Source organism: Eulemur rufifrons, unplaced genomic scaffold (assembly GCF_041146395.1).
Source record: "Eulemur rufifrons isolate Redbay unplaced genomic scaffold, OSU_ERuf_1 scaffold_322, whole genome shotgun sequence".
Taxonomy (NCBI): domain Eukaryota; kingdom Metazoa; phylum Chordata; class Mammalia; order Primates; family Lemuridae; genus Eulemur; species Eulemur rufifrons.
In genome coordinates, this window is record NW_027183104.1 from 27,993 (window position 1) to 52,360 (window position 24,368).

The window sequence follows — 24,368 nt, forward strand, 5'->3', positions numbered from 1 at the left end:
GGGAGGCTATGGTGGGCGGATTATTTGAGCCCATGAGTTAAAGGTTACAGTGAGCTTTAATGAAGCCACTATACTCCAGCCTGGGCAACAGAGCGAGACACTGTTGCTTAATTAAAAAAAAAAATACTGGTTAGGCTGGGCTCGGTGTCTCATGCCTGCAATCCTAGCATTCTGGGAGGCCGAGGTGGGAGGACCGCTGGAGCCCAGGAGTTTGAGGTTGCAGTGAGCTATGATGATGCCACTGCACTCTACCTGGTGTGACAGAGTGAGACTCTGTCTCAAAAAAAAAAAAAAAAAAAAAAAAATACTGGTTAGCTGAAAAAGGTAGTTTCAGCTACTCAAGAGGCTGAGGTGAGGTGAAATCATGAGTTTGAGTCCAACCTGGGCAGTGTAATGAGACACCCTCTCTAAAAATATGAAATAAATATATGTATATATGTCAGAACAACCTGTTTTCTAATAAATAAAAGCCCAACACCTAAATGGCAGGCCATCATTTTAAGAAACTGAAATAGAGGAGTAAAGGAGACAGTATAGTCAGATTCACTGCTTCAGAAAGACCTTTATTAAAACCCAAAGCTAAAGTTCCTATTCAATAATACCCCATGGGAAGTGGTTGGCTGTTGCATACACAGTGTTTTGTATACAATTCCCTCTCTCAGTATTATGTCTGATCTCTTTATTTTTATTTTTATTTTTGAGACAGAGTCTCTCTTGCCCTGAGTAGAGTGCAGTGGTATCATCATAGCTTACTGCTTGCTCAAACCCCTGGGCTCAAGTGATCCTCCTGCATTAACCTCTCGAGTAGCTGGGACTACAGACACAGACCAAGATGCCTGGCTAATTTTTCTATTTTTAGTAGAGAGAGGGTCTTGCTCTTGCTCAGGCTTGTCTTGAACTCCTGACCTCAAGTGATCCTCCTCCCTCGCCCTCCCAGAGTGCTAGGATTGCAGGCCACACCTGGCCTGATCTCTTTTAATAGAAAATTTTCTTTAATGTCCTAAAATAGAAACTTCCAGCCTCAAAGCCTCAAATTTTATTTATTTAATTTAATTTAATTTTTTTAAGCACACAAGTTCTCCCTCTGTTGCCCAGGTTGGCTCCTATGTTTAGGGCTAAAGCAATCCTCCTGCCTCACCCTCCTGAGTAGGTGGGACAACAGCTGGGCAGCACCACACCCGGCTAAGTTTTTACACAACTAATAGTACCTAAATATTATTTGTGTATTTCTCTCAGATGCATATGATAGGACTTCTAGTTTGTTCTTATCTTCCTCTCATTAGTAACCCCCAATCATTAAATGATTTTTTAATGTTCCTTTTTTGGGCAAACTTCTCCCTAACAGAAAGGCAGATATGGTGAAATGAGCAAGTCATCTCCTTTCATTATAATTAAAATAAATATTAAAAGAAAAGTTGTTTTTTCCCACAGGCTTGCACAGACAGGAAAAATTTATGACTTTATTGTTGTGCAATGATTATTGAGCAGGAAGTCACCATTAAACAGGTACTTGGTCCTCGGTTCCCTATCTTAATCCTGCACAGGTTTGTAGTGGTATTCGTTAACACACAAAAGTCATTGCATGAGTATCCCATCTCTATAAAAAAAATTAAATATGATAGTTCAAGTGACCATAGAAACCCCCCCCCCCTTGGACTCTTCTTCCTTAACATGACACAAACATCATGGCTTAATCTCCCAAACATGATTCTTCCACAGTGCAGTACAGGCTACCCAAAGAGGCAGGCACAACACCACTGGCGTCCCCAATTCTCCTGAAAAATGTGTGCCAATGAGCTCTGCAGTGTTCCTCACTCAAAAAAGAGGAACCTTTCTGTCTGGCCTCCTCCAATGGTAGCCCCAGTCAGGAAAAGCAAGAAAATGGCACTAAGAAGCATGGGAGATGGAGGGAATGCACAGTTCTCAGACAACACTTGAACCTGTGACCTCACTGTGTACACATCAGGTGGGGGCACGGACAGGTTTATCTCTGCTGCAGCAGTTCTCAGCCCAGGGCCAGCACTCGTCATGTGTTAGTTGCAGAACAGTCAGGTCACAATGGCCTAAACTCAACACTCCCTCCCCCAAGACAAAGCAACATGGGTGAAATTAACTGAAATTAACTCAAGGCTGCAGAGCAAAGCCCAGTACAGAAAGGAGAGGCCTCTGGGTCTTGGGGCTTTGCACACTGGCTGGAAGCAGATAGCTTTCTCCCCTTTCTTTCCCACTATGTTAGGTAGGAGGCTGTTTCTTTTTCTTCAGTCAAAACTGTTTTATTACAAGGGTATATAGATAGGTGGACAGCATAAAATTAACCTTTCAAAATATTTTTGTCATTGTGAATTGGTAATGACAGTATCCTTTGAAAAAGAAAAGTCTCAAAATTTAACTTCCCTTGCTAAAGGAGCTAAAGTGCTACACTATTCATTAAGCATTAACTAAAGAACAGCAGGGTAACTACTAAGGTCATAAATATTACAAGAAGCATTAGATTGCTGGAGGACGGAAGAATTTAAACAGAAACACCTTAAATTTTCTCAAGTAGGAAAGCAGTTTCTTTCAGGTAATTCAATAACCTGTGATTTGTTAGAAAATATTCCCCCCACAGGCCTCTGATCTCCCTGTGTAAGCCTAATGCCTAGAAACCGAAACAGCTATTTGCTGTTGCTTGTTTCACAGAAAAACATGAATAGGTCAGATGTGTTTTCTACTCAACCCCAGAGGGAGGAAGGAGAATCTGTGGCAAGCACGGAGATGACGCACCCCTAATTACACAGCAAGTGGGAAGAGAGCAGGATGGGTTTTCCAAACAGGACAGGGTCACAAACTCTTCTGTGTGTATGGTGCGGGGGTGGGGTTTGCAGTTAGGTCCTGGCCCAGGGATCCCTCCATCTTGAAGAAAAAGACAGAAGGAAATGCGACCTGAAGACTGTTAGGGGCTGTGAAAGTGAGTAATTCAAAATCTAAGCTCTTGGAACTCTAAATCATTCATATTTTGAGTCTTAAATCAATGGGACTAGGGGGTCCGAGTCAGTGACTGACAGCTGTAACCTAGAGGGCCCTAACCTTGGGTTCCCTGGCTAGAGATTAGCCTTCTTCCCTGCTTACAGTTTTGTAAAATGCTATAAATGACTAAAGCCAGACAGCGGAGACCAATTCTTGTTCACTGCTGATCTTTATAGATTAACTTCCCTCTTCTCTTCCTCACACAAAGACTTGCATTGTCTTAAAATGGAATGTTGAATACACTCTTGTAAATTGCAAAGGAAATAAAACCAGCTTTAAAGAAAAGAAAATAAGCAGCAGGGAAAAGAAAACAAACTGTTAACTAAATTGTTGTAACTTATACAGCAGCCTTATGTAGAAAATGTTGTACCAAACCAGACCCACCAGGCTTTGAACTTCACCCCGCGCCTGGGCACGCCCCTGCCCCCACGTATCCACTCCCGTCCCCCAAAATGCACCTTCCTTCCCTCTGACCTGGCCCCCTCCAATCTCTGCTTTCTCAGTCCTGAGCCCTAACCCGCAGCCCCTGGCCCATATCAGCTCCCCAGCCCTAGGCCCCAGCGCACCGCAGCCCCTGCCCCAGCCCCGGCTCCACGCGGAGCCCCCACCTCCGCTCCCTCTAGGCTGGGAAGTAGAACCGGTTCTGCCGCTGGGCCCAGCTTGTCGTCTGATCTAGCCGACTCTGCCCCTATCCTGCTCTGCGCCCCCTCCCCACACCCCAAGCCGGCCCCACGGTGCCAATGTGTCCCGCGTAGGGTTCCTCACCCGCCACCACAATCTGGAAGTCTTTTCATGCAGTTAGATTATCTTAAAATTTTCCTTCTCTACTTTATACACAAATACAAGAAGAAATCAGGGGCCCTGCTGGTGTCTTATTCAGACACTGGGATTGCGGGTCTTTGTCCCGTTTAACTGATCCATGTTGGTGAGAAGCAGGTGAGAACCGTGCTGGGCAGCAGAGCCTGAGGCCAGTGGCTCCAAGCTGAGGCCAGTCTGGAGGCTGCAAAGGGAGGGACATGGGGCTCCCCTCGGGCTTCTCGGGCAGCCTGCCCTCCCTGCAAGGGGCCTCCTCCATCTGCTCAGAAAAATCACAGGAGTGTGGATTCTGAGAACCGGGACAGTGTCTTGGTTGTGGCAGGCACAGGGTCGCTGCAGTCAGGCTGTAATTTCTATGTATGGAGGAAATCTGGGAAGGTCAGGCTCAAAGAAAGAACAGTTTGGAGTGTCTCCTGGAGAAATCATTTATGGATTGGACAATTTATTTAGGTCAGAACCTTAAACTTACACAAGATGAAAGTTTCCTGCTGGCGAAAATGAAGGACTTGGAGGGAGCGTTTTCACGTTGCAAGGAGGGGTTAGAGGGGTATGTCATGCTTTATCACAAATTCCCAACACCTGGAGGACATCAGGCCCTCTGTCCTGTTCCAGTGTGGCCTGGCCTGGTCTGGGCTCCCCTCCTCTGAGGCAACCGGATCGCTGCAGTGGACACCGAGTCTGGAATTCCCTGCACACACTTGTTAGGCTCTCCAGGAAGAAGGAACAGGGACAGCCCCTTGAGTGAGTTAGACGCCAGTGCTCCTTCTAGCGAGCTGGCTCAGCTAGGGCTGAAATCCAGATCTACGCTGACCGGGCTGGGAGGGAGCGGAGCCCCAGAAGCTGTGGGTAGAACCCGTCTGCCTGGCTCCGGGCGTCCACGCTCCCATCGCTTCCCCTGTCACTCAGGCTCAAGGGGGCGGGGCCTGGAGCAATATCCAATCAGGGGTGCTGGGGCGGGGCCTGTGCACTGTCAGTTCAAACTGGTCGCGGGAAGGAGGCTGCGACCTTCAGCCTCTCTCCAGTCCTGGGTGGGTGACTCCCGCCGCGCTGGCGGGGCCGTGTTCGTCGCTCCGAGAGGCCCCAGATTCCTCCGCCACGGCTTCTGTCGCGCACTGGTCGCGGGATCCTAGAAAGGACCCCGGGACACCCAGAAGCCGGGAAATGGTGAGTGTGCTGGGTCCGATGTCCCGGGACTGTGGAGAGGGGCTGGTGGGAACCGGCCGAACCGGCTGTGGCGGGACCTGGGCCTCCCCGCGGTCCGCTCCCGAGTCTGCGGACCCGAGTCGCCGCTGGCGCAGCTCAGCCCTGGTTCCCTCCGGCCAGCGGGGTGGGGCTGGGCCGGCAGCCGGGCCCCGGGCGTCCTGTCTGCGAGGCGACCTCGGCCACCTCTCTGGGCGGCTCCGCCTGCAGCCCTGCGTGTCCCCAGATGTGCGGTGGCGGCTGGAGGGTTGTCGGGGGAGGGTCCCGACTCCCCGTGGGGCGGTCGCGTGTGTGTAGGGGTCACGCGTGGGCGGGGCTGCGGCCTGTGGGGTCCCAAGTCCCTTTCTGCTGTTAAAAATTAAACTGAGGCCCTTCTAAAAATTAAAGAGTGATTCGTGAATGAGAAACACCCAGTCATGGTTTGTGATTGGTTAACGGAAAAAAGCAACCTCTCTGAAATAATTTTAAAAAGTTTATTCTGGGCCGGGTGCGGTGGCTCACGCCTGTAATCCTAGCACTCTGGGAGGCCGAGGTGGGAGGATCGTTTGAGCTCAGGAGTTCGAGACCAGCCTGAGCAAGAGCGAGACCCCGTCTCTACTAAAAATAGAAAGAAATCATATGGACAACTAAAAATATATATAGAAAAAATTAGCCGGGCATGGTGGCGCATGCCTGTAGTCCCAGCTACTCGGGAGGCTGAGGCAGGAGGATCCCTTGAGCTCAGGAGTTTGAGGTTGCTGTGAGCTAGGCTGACGCCATGGCACCCGGGCAACAGAGCCAGACTCTGTCTCAAAAAAAAAAAAAAAAAAAAAAAGTTTATTCTGATCCCAATATGAATGAAACAAACCTAGCAAGCCTTGGGTAAGTGGTCCCGAGCCGTTGGGATTACAGTTTGGTTTCATACATTTCAAGAAAACAGGAATTGGAGGTAAAATCCTAAATCAATACTTGCATACTTTGGTTTGGCCTCAAAAGGCGGGACATTTCTAAGGGCGCTGTGAGAGTTGGGGGGAAGAGGCTTAGAAATCAGGGTCAGTTTAGGGATCTTTACTTGGCAATTGGTTGAGTGGTGTTAACCTTTGTCTAAAAATTTAGAGTCACTGGGAAGGAATGCTTAAGATACTGGGGTCTATTATCTGTCATGTGATACCCTTCCAGCAAAAAGAGACCTGTTTAACTAGGTTCTATGGCCTGTAAGGCTGACTTAACCCTTGCCTTGCTTGGCCTTAAGTCTTGTTTATAACTTGGTATCTTATTGCCACACAAAGCCTGTGTTTTGTCAGTCTTGTGATCTCTATTTTAATGTTAAAGTTGGTTAGTTGTGTCTAAACTCGAGAAGAAAGGGGTATAAAAAGGCATGTCTGACCTCCCTTCCCATCAAGGATACAAACTCAATTTTAAGGTTTTTCTGGGGTTCCCTTGGCCAAGGGGTGGTCTGTTCAGTCCCTTGGAGGGTTTAGATTTATTTTTAGCTTACAGGTTGAAGGCAGGCTTTGATAACCTGCAGAAGGCGCCAACCCAGATTAAGTACTCCATTGGTGACAGTTATGTAGTCGCTTTATTTGGACTTGTGAAGCCGAAATAAGCAAAAGGATTAGAGTCCACTTTAAAAGAGTTTATTCAGGCGAAAAGCTGGGAACAGGTATTCCAGAAAACACAGATTCCAGAGATATGGGCTCAGTGGTCCGAAGTTAAAAGTTAAGTTCTTGCTTCTATAGCCAAAAAACCAGGATTACAACGTTTTGTATACAAGGCTGGTTTATGAAGTACAGAAGTTTAATTAGTTACAGATTGTCTTTTTTGCCTACAATTCAGTTTTCTGGCTGCTCAGCCTCAGGCACTGCCTTGGTGTGAGCCACCCTGGGCTCCATTTGCAGGGTCGGGGGGTCCCAAGTTTGGGAATGTGCTGACCTGTGGGAGTGTGGGGTCCCCTGTGAACAGGGGTGATGCAGGCTGCCTGCCTGAGCTGCTTGACGGCCTCTTCTTAATTTTAATGAAGTTGAATTTGTCAATATTTTCTATTGGGGCCTACTTTACTTTCTTAGAGACAAAAACATTCCCGACTGTGAACTCACACAATTTGCTTGTAACTTTTAGAAGTGTTCTGCTTTTTTCTTACACAGATGGTTTCCTTTTTTGTGATTTGGCTTGTCTTGTCGTCTCTCTTAGGAGAGTTGCTATAACCTGTAGCTTTACCCTGACCGAGCTGCAGGGGATTTGGTTGTGCATATTTGCAATATGGCTTTCAGGGAGACTTCTTATCTTTAAATTTTTTTAGAGCTGGGATCTGGCTATATTGCTCAGGCTGGCCTTGAACTCCCAGCCTCATGAGCTCTCACCTCACCTTGCTGAGTAGCTGGGACAACAGGCCCACAACACCTGGAGTAGTTTTGCTTCATTTCAATGAAAAACAAGAGAAACCTGTTTGTGGATTTTATGGAATTTAATATAACACTAGATCTATCTCACAGAGGTTATCAGGGGCTATGCAGTCTCCTTTCTAAGGACATATGACATCGTTCCCTTCATTGCATTGATGTCTTTCCACATATACTTCTTGCATTATAATCATTTTATATCCTTTCACTGCCCTTTTTGGGACTTTAAGAAAATTAGTTTTAGAAATTACCTTAGAAATTACCTTAATAGGCTATGTTATCTTTTAAAAATGATTCAATATGTTACTAGTCATTCGAAATGCACTGAGATTTAATTTATGTATAGGGTTTGCATTCTAGAAACTTTCTAAAAACATTACATACGGAGAAAATGCATAAAACAATTGCACAATGAACAGAAATATTGCTGGAACCAGGATTGTGAAAGATAATTTCCTCACTTTTCTTCTTAGTTTTACAAACTGTGTATACATGCTTATGTCAGTGTATTTTGTTTTTGTGTATTTTTTATGCAAATGATATGTGTGATATTGTATGTCAGTTTGGTTTTTTGTGGTTTTTTTTTTTCTCAGCGATGCATCTTCCATAGAATGGTAGTTAATTCACTTTTTTATTGAATAGACCTTATTATTTAGAGCAGGGGGGATTTGACCCAAAAATTGAGCAGAGTTTCCACCTTGTCCTTCCCAGCTCGTAGTTTTCCCTATTTTTTTTTTTTTAACATCTTGACTTTCTGCAGTGTGTGAGATAGCTGGCGAAGCAATATATTACATTTTTGATGATGGTGAGAATTCTTGAACTAATACTACATTATTAACTAAAGCCAGTCTTTTACATTAGGGTTCACTCTGGGTGATCTATAATTCTGTAGGTTTTGACAAGTACGTGTGTCATGTGTCCGTCCCCAGGGTCTTACACGAAGACTTTCACTGCCCCAAATTCCCCTGTACTCCACCGAGTCATCACCCTCCACTCCCTCTAATCCTCCACTCCGCCTTCCCTGGTTGACACTTGTTACTGCCTCTGGAGTTTTGCTTTTCTGTAAGTAGCCATTTCAGACTTGCTTCTTTCAGGTAACAATATATGTTTAAAGTTTCTCCGTGGCCTTATGGCTTAATAGCTCATTTCTCTTCATCCCTGAATAATATTCCACTGGGTGGGTGTACCACAGTTTATCTAATCTCTTATGAATATTGACCTGGGTGTGGTGACTCCTACTTCTAGTCCCAGCTACTCAGGGAGGATTGCTTAAGGCCATGATTTTGAGGCCACTGCAAGTGATATATGGAGACACCCTGTCTCTTAATTAAAAAACAAACTGAAGAAGAAAGGCTTATCTTGATTGATTCTCGTTTTTGACAGTTATGGATGAGACTGCTAAAAGTATTCATGTGAAGACTTTTGTGGGGACATCGGTTTTAAACTCATGTGGGACAATACCTAGGCGTGTGATTGCTGAATCCTGTTAAGACCATGCACACCTTCCTAAGCATGTCAGCCTGTCTTCCCAAGTCCCTGTAATGTTTTCCATTCACATCAGCCGTCAATGAGAGTCCCTGTCGCTTCACGTTTCCCCCAGTGTTGGGTGGGGTCAGTGTTTTAGATTTTAGCCACTGTACCAGGTATTTGGTGATACCTCATTATGATTTTCATTTGCTCTTTTCTAGTGACATGTGATGTAGAGCCTCCTGTTATATGTTTGTTTTCTGTATGTATGTCGTCTTAGCTGAGGTGTATTTCCAGAGCTTTTGTTTTCTTTTTAACTGGTTGGTTGTTTTCTTGAGTTTTAGGAGTTCTTTGTATATTTTCAGTAGTAGTCCTTTATCAGATAGATGTTTTGCAGATATTTTGTCCCAGTCTCCAGCCTATCTTTCATTCTGTTAACAGTGTCTTTTGCAAAACAGTTTCAATTTGACTGAAGTCCAATTTATCCATTTTCTCATGCACAGATCTTGCTGTTGGTGTTATGTGTGAAATCTTCTTTCTTGCCAAGTCCAAGGTGGTCTTGATTTTCACCTGTGTTATCCTCTAGAAGTTTTGAATTTTGCATTTCCTATCTAGGTTAATGATCCATTTTTTTTTTTTTAGTTTAGCTAAAGAAAGTTAAGTCTATGCTTAATTCATTTCTTTCTTTCTTTCTTTTTTTTTTTTTTTTGAGACATAGTCTTGCTTTGTTGCCCGGGCTAGAGTGAGTGCCGTGGCATCAGCCTAGCTCACAGCAACCTCAAACTCCTGGGCTTAAGCGATCCTACTGCCTCAACCTCCCGAGTAGCTGGGACTACAGGCATGCGCCACCATGCCTGGCTAATTTTTTTCTATATATATTTTAGTTGGCCAGATAATTTCTTTCTATTTTTAGTAGAGACGGGGTCTTGCTCTTGGTTCAGGCTGGTCTTGAACTCCTGACCTCGAGCGATCCACCCTCCTCGGCCTCCCAGAGTGCTAGGATTACAGGCGTGAGCTACCGCGCCCGGCCTCTTAATTCATTTCTTTACACGTTAGTCAAGCTGTTCTGTTACCATTTGTTGAAAAGACTACACTATCTCCATTGAATCACCTTGGCTCCTTTGTGAATGATGAGATTACTATATGTGTGTGGGATTATTTCTGCATTCTCCATTGTGTTCTATTGATCTATTTGTGCATTCTTTTCAAAATACCAGATAGGAAGTCTTGTAGTCAGCCTGTTTTCTTAAGTGACCAGATTGGGTCTTTTGTGTTTCTCTGTCTCTGTTTATATATCTATATGTGCAGTGACAAAGCCTATTTGTCTGTTGGGTGCCATATGTGTATGCCCTATAAGTCTGGAAGGTTTTTATTTTCTGGCCTGGTTGAACTAGTAGAAATTCCCTTCCCAAGTTGAATAGAAGAAGTAAGAGGAGACATCCTTGTCTTATGTCTCATCTTTGGGAGAAAGTGCTAGTCTTCCACCTTCAAGTGCGATGGTAACTTTACATTTTTTATGCGTGCTTTATGATCGATTGAGGAAGTTCCCTTGTATTTCTTAGTTTCTTGAGTATTCCAGTCACAAAAGGCTGTTGAGATTTGTCACCTTTTTTACCTCCTTTTCTACATCTATTAGGATGATCTTCTATTTTGTTTGTTTGTTTTGCTGACAGAGTCTTGCTCTGTTGCCCAGGCTAAAGTGCAGTGGCATTAACATACCTCACTGCAGCCTCGAACTCCTGAGTCAAGCGATCCTCCTGCCTACGTCTCCCGAGGAGCTGGAACTACAGGTGTGTGCCACCACGCCCAGCTAATTTTTCTATTTTTTGTCTAGGTGGGGTCTCACTGTGTTGCTCAGGCTGGTCTCAAACTCCTAGCTTCAAGCAATCCTCTCACCTTGGCATCCAAAGTGCTGAGGAGGCTGACTCAGATTTGGTCAAGGAGGGAGTCCTTGAACCCCAGCCTAGTTCTTCCCAGGGCTGACAATAAATCCCTAAATTAGTTAATTAATTAATTTATTTTATTTTTTTGGAGACAGAGTCTGGCTCTGTTGCCCGGACTAGAGTGCCGTGGCGTCAGCCTAGCTCACGGCAACCTCAAACTCTTGGGCTCAAGCAATCCTTCTGCCTGAGCCTCCCAAGGAGATGGGACTGCAGGCATGCGCCACCATGCCCAGCTAATTTTTTCTATATATATTTTTAGTTGTCCAGATAATTTCTTTCTATTTTTTAGTAGAGACGGGATCTCGCTCTTGCTCAGGCTGGTCTCGAACTCCTGGCCTCAAGCGATCCTCCCGCCTCGGCCTCCCAGAGTGCTAGGATTACAGGCATGACCCACCGTGCCCAGCCGAAATCCCTAAAATTCTGGTTCCAATCCTCACATTCCAAGATGCCAACTTCTTCTCTCCAATTGTCATCATTGTCAACTATGTGTCCCCCATGCTACATTTGAAACAATTGCAGTATTGTTTATCATATTTTCAAAGAGCAGTAAATGGCTGTATTTTAAAATTTTTATCATTTGTCTATCTGAATATTTTTCATGAGAGGAAAGCACTTGAGTATCTACCTGAAGCTACAATGTGTAAAATACTTGTACGTAATAATTTGTGATGTTGACCAATGTTTAGACAGAAACAAAATTATTAGGCCGGATGCAGTGGCTCACGCCTGTAATCCTAGCACTCTGGGAGGCCGAGGGGGGAGGATCGCTCGAGGTCAGGAGTTCGAGACCAGCCTGAGCAACAGCAAGACCCCGTCTCTACTAAAAATAGAAAAAAATTATCTGGCCAACTAAAAAATATATATAGAGAAAAAATTAGCGGGGCATGGTGGTGCATGCCTGTAGTCCCAGCTACTCGGGAGGCTGAGGCAGTAGGATCGCTTAAGCCCAGGAGTTTGAGGTTGCTGTGAGCTAGGCTGACGCCACGGCACTCAATCTAGCCAGGGCAACAGAGCAAGACTCTGTCTCAAAAAAAAAAAAAAAAAAGGAAGGAAGGAAGGAAGGAAGGAAAGAAAATAAATTATTAAATGAGTCCTAATGTCACTGAACATAGGCCTGGTTCTTTGCCTCATGAAAGCAGTTCATTTGGATTGTTGTCTTCTCTTCAGTCTGAAAATGAGGCTTTAGTTAACTTGAGTTTGATGTTAGATACCCAGGAGCCACAGCCCTGTGACTTAATAGCACAAGGGTTAGTTAACATATTTGATATAGCTTTGATTTGATCTTGGTTTGTCAAAGATGTTAAAAGGCTGAAAACATCTGATCAAAACAGAATCACAGGTCATTGTAAAATAGCAGTAATTCACTTAACCAAGAGTGATAATCAAGACTTTAAAGGCAATGCAGAAAATTACAGGGATTTAAAAACCATCACTTTTTAAAGCTCAAATTTCTACAAGTAATCAAAAACCTAATGAAGATAAGATAAGAGGCCAGGCAAGATGGCTCACGCCTGTAATCCTAGCACCCTGGGAAGCCGAGGCCGGAGAGAGACCAGCCTGAGCAAGAGTAAGACCCCATCTCTACAAAAAATAGAAAAATTAGCCAGATGTGTTGATGCATGCCTGTAGTCCCAGCTATTTGGGAGGCTGAGGCAGGAGGATCGCTTGAGCCCAGGAGCTTGAGGTTGCAGTGAGGTATGATGATGCCACTATACTCTAGACTGGGTGGCAGAGCGAGACCTTGTCTCAAAAAAAGAAAAAAAAAAAAAAAAGAAGAAGATAACATAGGGATTATTCTAAAACATAGTCTTTGTTTCTTAGGCCAGTTACCAAAAGGTAAAGAGAAACCTTCTGCAGTGTGATTTTTTTTTTTTTTTTCTTACAGGAAACTTGGAAGTCAAACCTGGTGAAAAGGGTACTTGAATTAATCAGACATAAGAATACTGTGTCCAGGGTGATGAGTCAACATTATGTTCTAAAGGAAATAAGAAACTAGAAAACTAGTACCTTGAGAAGGGGGATATGAGACTCTTAGTAACAGACCAAAAAGCTTTCTGTGACCATATTAAATAATTCAGACATACCAAGAAAAGCCAAGTATAGAATTACGTTGTGCTGGAGAAAAACACTGCTTTTCTAAACCTTTAAAGTAAAACATTTTTGGGTCAGGCCACAACAACAGACTTAGAACCAGAGGAGAAACAGGAACCAATGAAAAGTTGAAGGTGAGAATTAACATTTCACCTTCAGCCTTCTCAAGGGGAGAAAAAGCTGAAAGCAGTGAGACATGGCATAAGTTGAACTTCTGGGATATAAATCTTGAGAAGTTTCAAAAGCAGCAGTTTATAGAATTAGAATCAAACTTTTTTTGCAATATTATTAGAAGCAAATCAGTATTTTAAGAAAACCTTGTTGTTTTAACCAAAAAATTTCCTTTTTACCTATAGCCAACTAGATCACATATACAGTTTATGATTTTCTGGTTTTTTCTGAGACAGAGTCTGGCTCTGTTGCTGGGGCTAGAGTGCCGTGGCGTCAGCCCAGCTCACAGCAACCTCAAACTCCTGGGCTCCAGCAATCCTTTTGCCACAGCCTCCGGAATAGCTGGGACTACTGGCATGCGCCACCATGCCCGGCTAATTTTTTTCTATATAGATGTTTAGTTGTCCGGTTAATTTCTTTCTATTTTTAGTAGAGACGGGGTCTCACTCTTGCTTAGGCTGGTCTGCAATGCCTGAGCTCAAATGATCCTCCTGCCTCGGCCTCCCAGAGTACTAGGATTACAGGCGTGAGCCACCATGCCCGGCCAAATTATGAATTTTTTATGAGCCTTATGATAACTTACACAGACCATCCAATTTTCCCTTTCTTAAATAACCATTTTATTTTAGGAAAAAAATGGTTAGGCAAGATCCTTTCTCATATGTGATTATTCTCTTTTCTATTTAACCTTTTTTACCAAAAATAAATTTTTATATCCATAAATTTCTACACATCTTTTTCCTGCTTCACTGGTTCCTTTTTATCTTGTTTTTATTTTCTTTCTAAATCTGTATTTTGAATCAACCTTTAAATAACCTTCAAATTAGACAAAATTATTCTTTTAAATAAAGAACATCTTTTTCTTTATAAAAAGTATATCTTATGTAATTATTTTTGGCTCATTGTATGTATAAAAGCATGCACATTAACCAGGAATTTTAACTCTGAGTAATATAAACCTTAACAAAAACCCAGGAAGCAAGAAATCTTGAATTGTCTGTCATAAGCATTTATCACACATATATTTACCTAATTTATTTATTTTAGCAATTTATGTAGATTCTAGTTGTCATTTCAAGTTATTTTGCTGTTAACCATTTTTATAGCCTGTGAATATTAGATATACAATATGATTAACTGTGCCTTCAATGAAGTCATTTAATATATAAACAAATGGAATATCTAAACACAATTTGGGAAAAGGAAAAGAATTTCAAAACACAGACCAATAAACAATCAAATTATAGTTTTAATTGCTACTTTTAAACTTTAAAAACCTACCAAGAAAACATACATAAGTATTCTAGTAAGACTTGCTATTCTGAATAACGTAACATGTTTTCTAAGTTCTACAAATATAGAAGTTTTTCAACACATTTTATTTAGATATTAACTAATTATCTCTATTTCAAATACCAACATCCCAAAATAAAATTTATTGACATGACATAACCCAACTGTAGAATGAGTAAACCCTTCAACACCAATCCTTAGCATCTCATGACAACAGAAAGTCAAAACGTGATTTACATAGGATCAAGATCAAACTGTTTTAAAGATAATCTGACCTGGTCTGAAGACATTTTCCAACTTAAATGCAAATTTGAGTACATGTAATACTTTCAAAGAGTAAGACCATTTTGAGATTCTCTTTGGATTCTAAAAATAACCATTTTGTTTATTTTAAAATTTATTACTATACAAAAATTAAAAGTTCAGGGATTTTTTTCAAATTTTTAAAGACAAAGGCCTTTGCTGTGGCAATACAATGTACATATATCAAGCAACCTTGCAACCTACACTCACAAAACAAATCAAGAGTGAGCAAGACCAAAGGGAAAACTAAAGCCTCCCAATTTCATTTCAGTTCTCAGAACCCCAGCTCCTAAGGGCAGCTTTAAATCCCTACTAGTACTATTAATATCAGATGATAGAGTGAGTCTGAACCAGATTTTATGTACATCTTTCCACAGACAATAAAGTCAATGGAAGAAATTTTATCTACAACTAGGATTAAGAGACCAAGACCAAAATACCTTTGACTATAAGTTTCTGTTTTTGTGAACCTACTTACGTGACGTTTTACTTATTCTAATTTACTGACCTTTATTTTTGTTTAGCCATGCCTACATTATTACCTAAGGAAGCACCTTAAAGACATGGATATTTTTGTTCATAACTCAGGAGATTTAGCTGTTATCATTATGCCAATAATATTAAATTAGTTTTATCAGAAATTGTACAAACACAGATCATTTTGTTTTGGCTGGGTTTATAGTTTTGTAACCTTTGTATGAACCCCTGACATATTAAAACATCTAGGAGGGACAAGTCATAAAAATGACCACTAAACTCAGGCAAAATTTTATGCTGACAGTTTGAGATATTTTTATTTTTTTAATAAATAATTTTAAAACTATATTTATTAAAGATTATTAAGGTCATAAGAACTTAAAAAGCATTTAGATTTGTTTACTTAATTTATGAGCAAGCATTTATTTATAAGCCAATTTGGTACTATGTAGACACCACATATAATACATATACATACACATAAATATATCTAAAGTTCTTTTCCCTTTTTTATTTTCAGTTTCAAATGAGCTTTTCAGTGTTTATATTAATCTCTAAGTAGCCTTGAATTAGCAGTTTTATCTCAACACTGATAGCTTAGCAACTGTAGATTCAAAGTAGAAAAGAAAATAGAATAACATACTCCTTTTTTTTTTTTTTTTTTTTTTTTTTTTTGAGACAGAGTCTGGCTCTGTTGCCCGGGCTAGAGTGCCGTGGCGTCAGCCTAGCTCACAGCAACCTCAGACTCCTGGGCTCAAGCGATCCTTCTGCCTCAGCCTCCCGAGTAGCTGGGACTACAGACATGTGCCACCATGCCCGGCCAATTTTTTTCTATATATGTTTTTAGTTTTTTGACTAATTTCTTTCTATTTTTAGTAGAGATGGGGTCTCGCTCTTGCTCAGGCTGGTCTCAAACTCCTGAGCTCGAGCGATCCTCCCCCCTCGGCCTCCCAGAGTGCTAGGATTACAGGCGTGAGCCACCGCGCCTGGCCCCATACTCTACATTTTAACTGTATTGTGGCAGAGTGATCACTCGACCTCTGAATTTTCATTGATATAATGTGGCCATCAGTTTAAACGTGTACACAAGAACAGGCCATAATATGTAACTAGCAGGAGTCCTAGAAAACTTGGCATCACTTTGACCTTTCTCATAGCACATTTACATGCCGCACACCAGTAAATACAAGAAGTTTCAAACAGAAGCCCAGAGAACACCAAATCAGACAAGTGCAAATGAACTGGTTCACAAATCGGGTTAAAGTCCAAAAACTATTCCCCCGACCAACAGGGTACCCCAAAAGAAATAAGAACAGAGAGTGGCTTAGTCTGAGGAAAAACCCCAAATGGAAGGGAAGGGAGTTCCCAGTTGTATACATGGGAGCGACTTCCCTACAAATTCCAAATTGAGTCTGTCGGTTTCCTTTCACCAATAAAGCACTGCAGACAGCTGATTCTGTGAAGGGGACGGAAAGGAGAATTAGCCCAAGATGAAAAGATTCTTGGGAGCTGCTGGGACATCCGTGGGTTCCCATCCTGCAGGTCAGGCAGCCATGAGCAGCTGGTGCGGACAGGCGACTGTTCCCTGCTGCAGCCAGCTTCCCTGTCCCTAGTAAATCAGGTGAGCTACGACCATCCAAAACACACAGTCTCACTTTGCGGATCCAGAAATTTGTAACCCAGTGCAGAATCAGCTGCTCATCACCCGAAAGCCAAACATGAGAGGAGGGTTGGTGAAAGGAAAAGCACCTTTTATTCAAGAGCTGGCAACCTGGGAAGATGATGGACTGATGTTGCAAAAGCTGGGTCAGGTTTCTCAGGCTGACTAGAGGGCTTATAAAGGGAACAGAGGCCTGGCAGGGGCTGGCTATGTGCAGGTCAGTATGTCTTGTTGTGGTGGTTAACGCAATAGAATTGAAGGTTAACTGCTCAGCATTTTGCTCCAGCGGGGAGGGGAGGAGTCCCACAACATTGGTTCTATAGTTAGTTGCTCAAGGCCAGTTTCTGGACTTACTAAGCAAGCACACAATTAGGCTTTGTAAAAGAAAGAATTACTAGTTAGCATTAAGATGGAGCTACCCTTACTGTTACACTTTGAACAGTGTGATTGGTTCCAAGATAAGACATCCTTGATTTTTATTTTTTTGTAGTTGTCATGGGTGTTATTTATGTGTTCTTCTCATTAAGACCTTGCCAGAGACGTGATTTGTCAATATTTTCTGCACTTTCATGGCTTGCCTTTTTCCCTCTGTCCATACTATACTCTGATGCACAAACATTTTTCAACATTATTTGTTTTGTTTTTTTTCTTTCACGAGACTTAATATCACTCTGATGCCCAGGCTGGAGTGCAGTGGTTTTACCATAGCTCACTGCAGCCTTGAACTCTTGGGACTCAAGTGATTCTCCTGCCTCAGCCTCCCCAGTAGCGGGCAATACAGGTGTGCATCACCATGCCTGGATAATCTTAAGGCTGGGCCTGATGCAATTTTTACCTTCTCTCCATTTGGCCCTCAGCAATTCATCAATTAAAATTTAGGTTTTCTAACCTCGGTACTGTTTCCCACAAAAGGTTCTACTCATGGGATTCTGTCTCAGTTAAGTTATGACTCTTCTCAGTTGGGTAGGAGAGTCCCATCCAAAATACCAAGCAAGGTTTAACTTTGTAACAAGCATTTTTTTTCTTTTCTTTTCTTGTTTTTAAATGTCTATGTCCTAATCTTGAGAAACTAGCATTTTCAAGAATACAGTCTCAGGATTGCTAATGCTAACATTTTTCTGCACGCTAATTAGTGAGACTTTGTTATAACATGTGCTGCAGATTCATTGTACAAAGAGGCATTAGGGGTGACCTGGGGAGCACATCTTTCTCCCTGGATTCACCAATAAGACATGACTTCCTGTTCACTGTTGCTTTACCCAGCAGTTATATACTAGCACCAGAATTGCAGTATGAGAGGACACGGGTATAGAAAGAGATTAACAGTCTGAGAAAATCATGGAATAAATGCTTAGAGTCACCACCATCATGTAAACTTCTTACCAATAGAGTATATGTCCCCAATGCTGTCAGTCTCCACTATCTTCTACACATATGGGATGTTTCAGGACTCAGTGGCCTTTGAGGATGTGGCTGTCAACTTCACCCTGGAGGAGTGGGCTTTGCTGGATCCTTCCCAGAAGAATCTGTACAGAGATGTAATGCAGGAAACCCTGAAGAACCTGGCCTCTGTAGGTAAGGGTGATGATACTCCTTCACTCAGTGAATTAGAGAACAAGAGTTTCTTGTTTATCAATGCTGTTTTGTGATTTGGAATATGACATGAAATACTTTGAATAAATCAGGCATTGTTGCAGTGTACCATGAACATAAAATCTAATAATTTTTTCATAATTTTATAATAATTCATGACTTTTTTTCTGGGTCTGCAATTTAGGGACAAAATGGAAAGACCAGAACATTGAAGATCAGTACAAAAATCCCAGGAGAAATCTAAGGTAATTTGCACTCACAGGACAAAGCAATGTCTTTAAAGAAAATTTTAGATTATCAGAAAATGTTAAAAACATGCACACAAAACAAATAACCCCAGGGTCAAATTATTTTATTCTCAGAAAATTTTCTCTAAAAATGCATACTTAAATGTGACAAAGATGTTTAATGTCTGAATTTATTTGATAATACTATGCAACCCCATATGATTATTATTTTTTGATAATAAGTATGGCTAGGCCATCTTGCAGAGCTTATTGTCCATTCATGTTCAGATAATCCAGAAAGAGAAGAAAGCCTATGCTGTCCTTGATAATGTTAAAAATGCAAGTGCCACTTATTAACAAATGCAAAATCGTTTATAAATAAACCAGTAATAATGTGCTTCTCATTCTGTACAGAAGTCTTATGGGAAAGAGACGCATTGAAAATCAACAAAGTAGTCAGTATGGAGAAAGCTTCGGCCAGGTTCCAGATCATATCCTAAACAAGAAAACTCCCGGAGTAAAACCTTGTGAAAAGAGTGTGTGTGGAGAAGTCTCCACTGGTCATTCATCTTTGAATACGCACATCAGAGCTGACCCTGGACACAAACCGTATGAGTATCAGAAATATAGGAAAAAGCCACACACACATAAGCAACGTGAGAAAGCCTTCAGTTATCGCTACTCCTTTCGAACACGTGAAGGGCCTCCCACTGGGGAGAAACCCTATGATTGTAAGGAATGTGGACAAACCTTCGTTTCTCTCATAGACTTTCGAAGACACATGGTAAAGCATAGTGGAGACGGACCTCATAAATGTAAGTTTTGTGGAAAACACTTTGCTTCTCTCAGTTTATATCTTATACATGAAATAATTCACACTGGAGAGAAACCATATAAATGTAAACAATGTGGTAAAGCTTTCGGTTGGTACAGTTCTGTTCGAGCACATGAAAGAACTCACACTGGAGAGAAGCCCTATCAATGTAAGCAATGTGGGAAAGTATTCATTCATTACAGTTCCTTTCATAGACATGAAAGGATTCACACAGGACAGAAGCCGTATGGATGTAAGGAATGTAGGAAAGCCTTCAACTGTCCTAGTTCCCTTCGCAGTCATGAAATGACTCACACTGGAGAAAAACCCTATGAATGTAAGGAATGTGGGAAAGCATTTACTCATCGTGTAAGCTTTGAATGTCACATGAGAATACACACTGGAGATAGACCTTATAAGTGTCAGCTATGTGGGAAAGCCTTTTATTCTCTACGATCATTACAAAAGCATGACAGAACTCACACTGGAGAGAAACCCTATGAATGCAAGCAATGTGGGAAAGCCTTCAGCTGTTCCACTTCCTTTCGGATACATGAAAGGACGCACACTGGAGAGAAACCCTATGAGTGTCAGCACTGTGGGAAAGCCTTCAGCTGTTCCAAGTACATTCGAATACATGAAAGGATGCACACTGGAGAGAAACCCTATGAATGTCAGCACTGTGGGAAAGCCTTCCATTATGTCAGTTCCTTTCGTAGACATGAAAGGGCTCACACTGAAGGGAAACCCTATAAATGTAAGTATTGTGATAAAGCCTTTACATCTTCAACAAACTTTCGAATACATGAAATAATTCACACTGGAGAGAAACCCTATGAATGTAAGGAATGTGGAAAAACCTTCATTCGTTCTAGTTCCTGTCAAAAACACGAAAGAACTCATACTATTAATATATGAGAAAATCCAGTTAACATAAGGAATTAGGAAAACATTCAGTTGCCCAGTTCCTTTTTTTTTTTTGGAGACAGAGTCTTGCTCTGTTGCCCTGGGTAGAGTGGTGCAGTGGTGTCAATCACAGCTCACTGCAGCCTCAAATCCAAGGCTCAAGCAATCCTCTTGCCTCAGCCTCCCAAGTATCTGGGACTGTCAGAGTGTACCATGACACCTGGCTAATTTTTCTATTTTTTTGTAGAGATGGGGTCCCATTCTTGCTCAAGCTGGTCTCAAAGTCCTGAGCTCAAGCAATCCTCCCACCTTGGCCTCCCAGAGTGCTAGGATTACAGGCGTGAGCCACTGCACCCGGCTGTCCCAGTTCCTTTCAAGCACAGCAGAGAAGAGTAGAGAAAGACCTCATGACATAGTTTACTTTTCAGTTGGGAAAAGAGATGATCTGTGATAGGACAATAAAAGCTAGAGTTGGAGTTGAATGATTGATTCCATGATGCAATTCAACAATAGCTCATCTTACATGAGGAAGGCATTAATCACATTTTAGTCACCATACTGGGTGACAGCCAGGTTAATATGGGTTGTGTGGACACTTGCTTGCAGCCCAGTTTCTCGATTCCTTGCCTTGGCAATCAAGAGTATCTTCAAAATCACTTGACTTTTATTTGCTCAGAGGTGTAGGTTTCCAGAGATGTCCCCAGAAACCTCACATTAAAGACTTATTTGTGGTAAAAAAATGAAATTGAGCTGAAATGAACAAAGGAAAAAAATTGTTTTAAGACTAACAAATGAATCTGCAGTTTGGTTTCCTTTCAGGTATATTAATGTCTTTACCAGCAAGCTAATTTAGACTGTCACAGCTGTGAATATTCTCTCATGCCTTACTCCCCTACTCAATAGATTGAATTTACGTAAGGTGTGATTTGTATTGGAGGCATCTTTGTTTTACTGGTAGTGACTCTGGTTCAGCATCACAGCTATAATGCCACCAACAAAACCAACTAGATGGGAACTTGTTTCTCTTCTGCATTGTGTAGTGACCGGTCTCACCCAGAACTTTCATGTGGGAATAAGCACCGTCATTTTATCAGGAATTTTAGAATGTGTCCTGTTATTCACAGCTGAATATAATATCTCAGCTGATTTTTAACTATGTTTGATTTTATGTGAATAAAAATAATATATGTCTTTATAGCTACCAAGATTTGTGTACATATTTCTTAGAAATAATTATTTTTTTAACAACTTTATACTACCAAATGTTATTCTCCTTTTCATTTCCTGACAAGGCATATTAAAATGTCTCGTTGCCTGAGACTGCAAACTGGTACAACCTCTGTGGAAAGTAATGGGGCGATACCTCAAAGAGATACAAGTAGAACTACCATTTGATCCAGCACTCTATCCAAAAGAACAAAAGACATTATTCTATAAAAAAGACAACTGCACTAGAATGTTTACAGCAGCACAATTCACAATTGCAAAGATGTGGAAACAACCCAAGTGCCCACCAATACATGGACTAATAAAATGTGGTATATGTATACCATGGAGTTCTACGAGGCCACAAAAAACAACGGTGATCTAGCACCTCTCTTATTATCCTGGATGGAGCTGGAGCCCATTCTACTAAGTGAAATAACAAGAGTGGAAAAACAAGCACCACGTGTACTCACCATCAAATTGGTATTAACTGATCAACACTTAAGTGCACATATAGTGATAACATTCATTGGGTGTCGGGCAGATGGGAGGAGGAGGGGATGAGTATATACACACGTAATGGGTGTGGTGCGCACCCTCTCAGGGATGGACACGCTTGAAGCTCTGCCTCGGGTGGGGCCAATTCAATATGTAAATATCTGTACCCCCATTATATGCTGAAATAAAAAAAAATTAAGAAAACAATGTCCCATTGCCATCATGGATCAGATCAAGTTTATATCATGTGAGTTGGTATTGCCATGGGCTTAAAACTTCAGACTTTTTTTTCCTCCTGGAAATTCCCAATCTTTCCTTGACTCATAATGCCAAAGGTTAAATCATGCTGTTGTGAGGGCACTATTGTCAAAGATCAGCAGTACCATAGTTGCTGTCAAACAGGGTATAATAAATTGCAGTAACAAATGTGACTGCAGCCCTAACTGATTTGACTGTGGGATACATCAATAAGAGGTTCCTCTTTTTTTTTTTTTAAGAGACAGGGTAAGACCTCTGTCAGTACAGTGGCAGGATAATAGATAATAGTTCACTACAGCCTTGACTTACTGGGCTTAAATGATCTTCCTTCCTCAGCCTCCCAAGTAGCTTAGATTATACACACATGCCACCATGCGCAGCTATTTTTTTTTTTTGAGCTGGGGTCTGACAGTGTTGCCCAGGTTGGTCTCAGCTAATTCAGAAGTTGAGGTAGGAGGATTGCTTGAGCCCAGGAGTTCAAAGTTGTATATATTGAGCTATAATTGTGCCATTGCACTCTAGCCTGGGCGACAGGGCAATACCCTGTCAGACCCCAGAGAAGTAACATATGGCATATACAAAATCTTTTGAACACTACTTTTATGTTTTTAATAAAAATTAAGCTTAGTTCTCAAGAACTACTGTAATGAGTAAACAATTCAGGTGGACACAGAAAGGAGAACTATGGCAACTTGTGAATAAGTGAATGGCAAAAAAGAATTTTTGTGATATTCTATATGTAAAAATTATAAGCTCTCTAAGTCTGTTACGTAATTTATATAATGTGACCATATATCATGGTTTACCAAGGATAGTTCTTTAAAATGCCTTTATCCCAGCACGTTTTCTAGCAGCCACTTCATCATGGGTATTTAATAAATATATATATGGATATCATTACACATTAAAATTGGTTTTTAAATTCAGTGAGATTTTTAGGAAAGTTCCAATCTCAGCATGTTATTACAATTTTAAGCTGTGCTCATTTCTCCAGTGTTCACTGAACATCTTTCGTAAAATGAGGTGCAATAAAGATGTCAAAGGTATAATTTGTCATGACAGAATTTCTAATCTATAACATCTATGGAGTCTGTACTTCCTAAAATTCATTCTGTTTTCGATTTTCAATGATACTTTTTTGTAATTCTATTTTTCCTAATTTCAATAATTTTCCCTGTTACATTTCTTAAATCAGTTTTTGTTCCTTCATGTAATCATTCAGGTACCTCAGTGTCCCTTCTATCTGGCATTCTGAAATCAGACCTCTCTCCTGTTCAGTCTTCCTCACCATCTGCTACTTGATAAAGTCCTATGCAATTACAGCGGCCAAAGGCCTCTTTAATGGACTTCCTTATATTTACTCCTTGCCCCGTCCTGAATTTAGTCCCTCCAAAATGTATACTTAGAAGCCTTAAACCCCAGCGTGATGGTATTTGGACATGAGGCCTTTAGGAGGTGACATAAGGTAATGGGGGAGGATCCCCATGTTGTGATTGTCACTTGAGGACTCAACTGAGAAGTCATCCACTCACAAGCCAGGAGGGAGGCCTTCATCCAGAACCAACTCGGCTAGATCTTGGACTTCCCAGGCTCCAGATCTGTGAGAAAGAAATACCTGCTGTTTTAGACACTCGTGGTATTTTGTTGTGGAAGCCAGAGCTCAGATGCCCCTGTAGTCTCATTTCCATCATTAATCACGGTGTTCTGTGATCACTGCATACGGATCTACCTGAAACGGCCCCAAATCCTGCACTTTTGCTCACCACTCTGTCTTTACATGTTATTGATTCTAACTTAAGTACTCTAACATTTGACATGGTACAAGCAGGAAATGGGTAACACACTCACTGTAGTAAGAGAAACTGATGGAGCTAATGTTTACCAAAGTACTGATAGTACTATAGGAAGCCCACATGGCTTAGGGAAAATGACCAGGGCAGCAACAGCAGGGAGCTAAGAGCATCACTACGCCTGAAAGAGCAACAGGAAGGAGCAGTCACCAGGCCCCAGGGAGACCCTAAGCTTCAGCAGAGGCCAATTCAGCAGGAGCTGTGCCCTGTA

General features: G+C 41.7%; 1 protein-coding gene across 2 annotated transcripts; it reads left to right on the forward strand.

Moving 5' to 3' along the window:
* The first annotated feature begins 4,880 nt into the window (after positions 1-4,880).
* On the forward strand, positions 4,881-21,416 carry LOC138380265 (zinc finger protein 491-like). Of its 2 annotated transcripts, XM_069464932.1 has the most exons (4): positions 4,881-4,986; positions 18,254-18,380; positions 18,583-18,643; positions 19,040-21,416. In XM_069464932.1, the coding sequence occupies exons 1-4, from the start codon at positions 4,984-4,986 to the stop codon at positions 20,355-20,357; spliced, it is 1,509 nt and encodes a 502-aa protein (XP_069321033.1). In that variant the 5' UTR covers positions 4,881-4,983; the 3' UTR covers positions 20,358-21,416. The 2 variants fall into 2 exon arrangements, with proteins under 2 accessions (XP_069321033.1, XP_069321032.1); XM_069464931.1 differs by lacking the exon at positions 4,881-4,986 and having other exon boundaries at positions 18,085-18,380.
* Positions 21,417-24,368: the final 2,952 nt, after the last annotated feature.

Coding starts and splice junctions, on each gene's coding strand:
- LOC138380265 (XM_069464931.1), top strand. CDS start 18,200: ATGTCCCCAATGCTGTCAGTCTCCACTATCTTCTACACATATGGGATG. Junction 18,381..18,582: donor GAAGAACCTGGCCTCTGTAG/GTAAGGGTGATG, acceptor TCTGCAATTTAG/GGACAAAATGGAAAGACCAG. Junction 18,644..19,039: donor AATCCCAGGAGAAATCTAAG/GTAATTTGCACT, acceptor CATTCTGTACAG/AAGTCTTATGGGAAAGAGAC.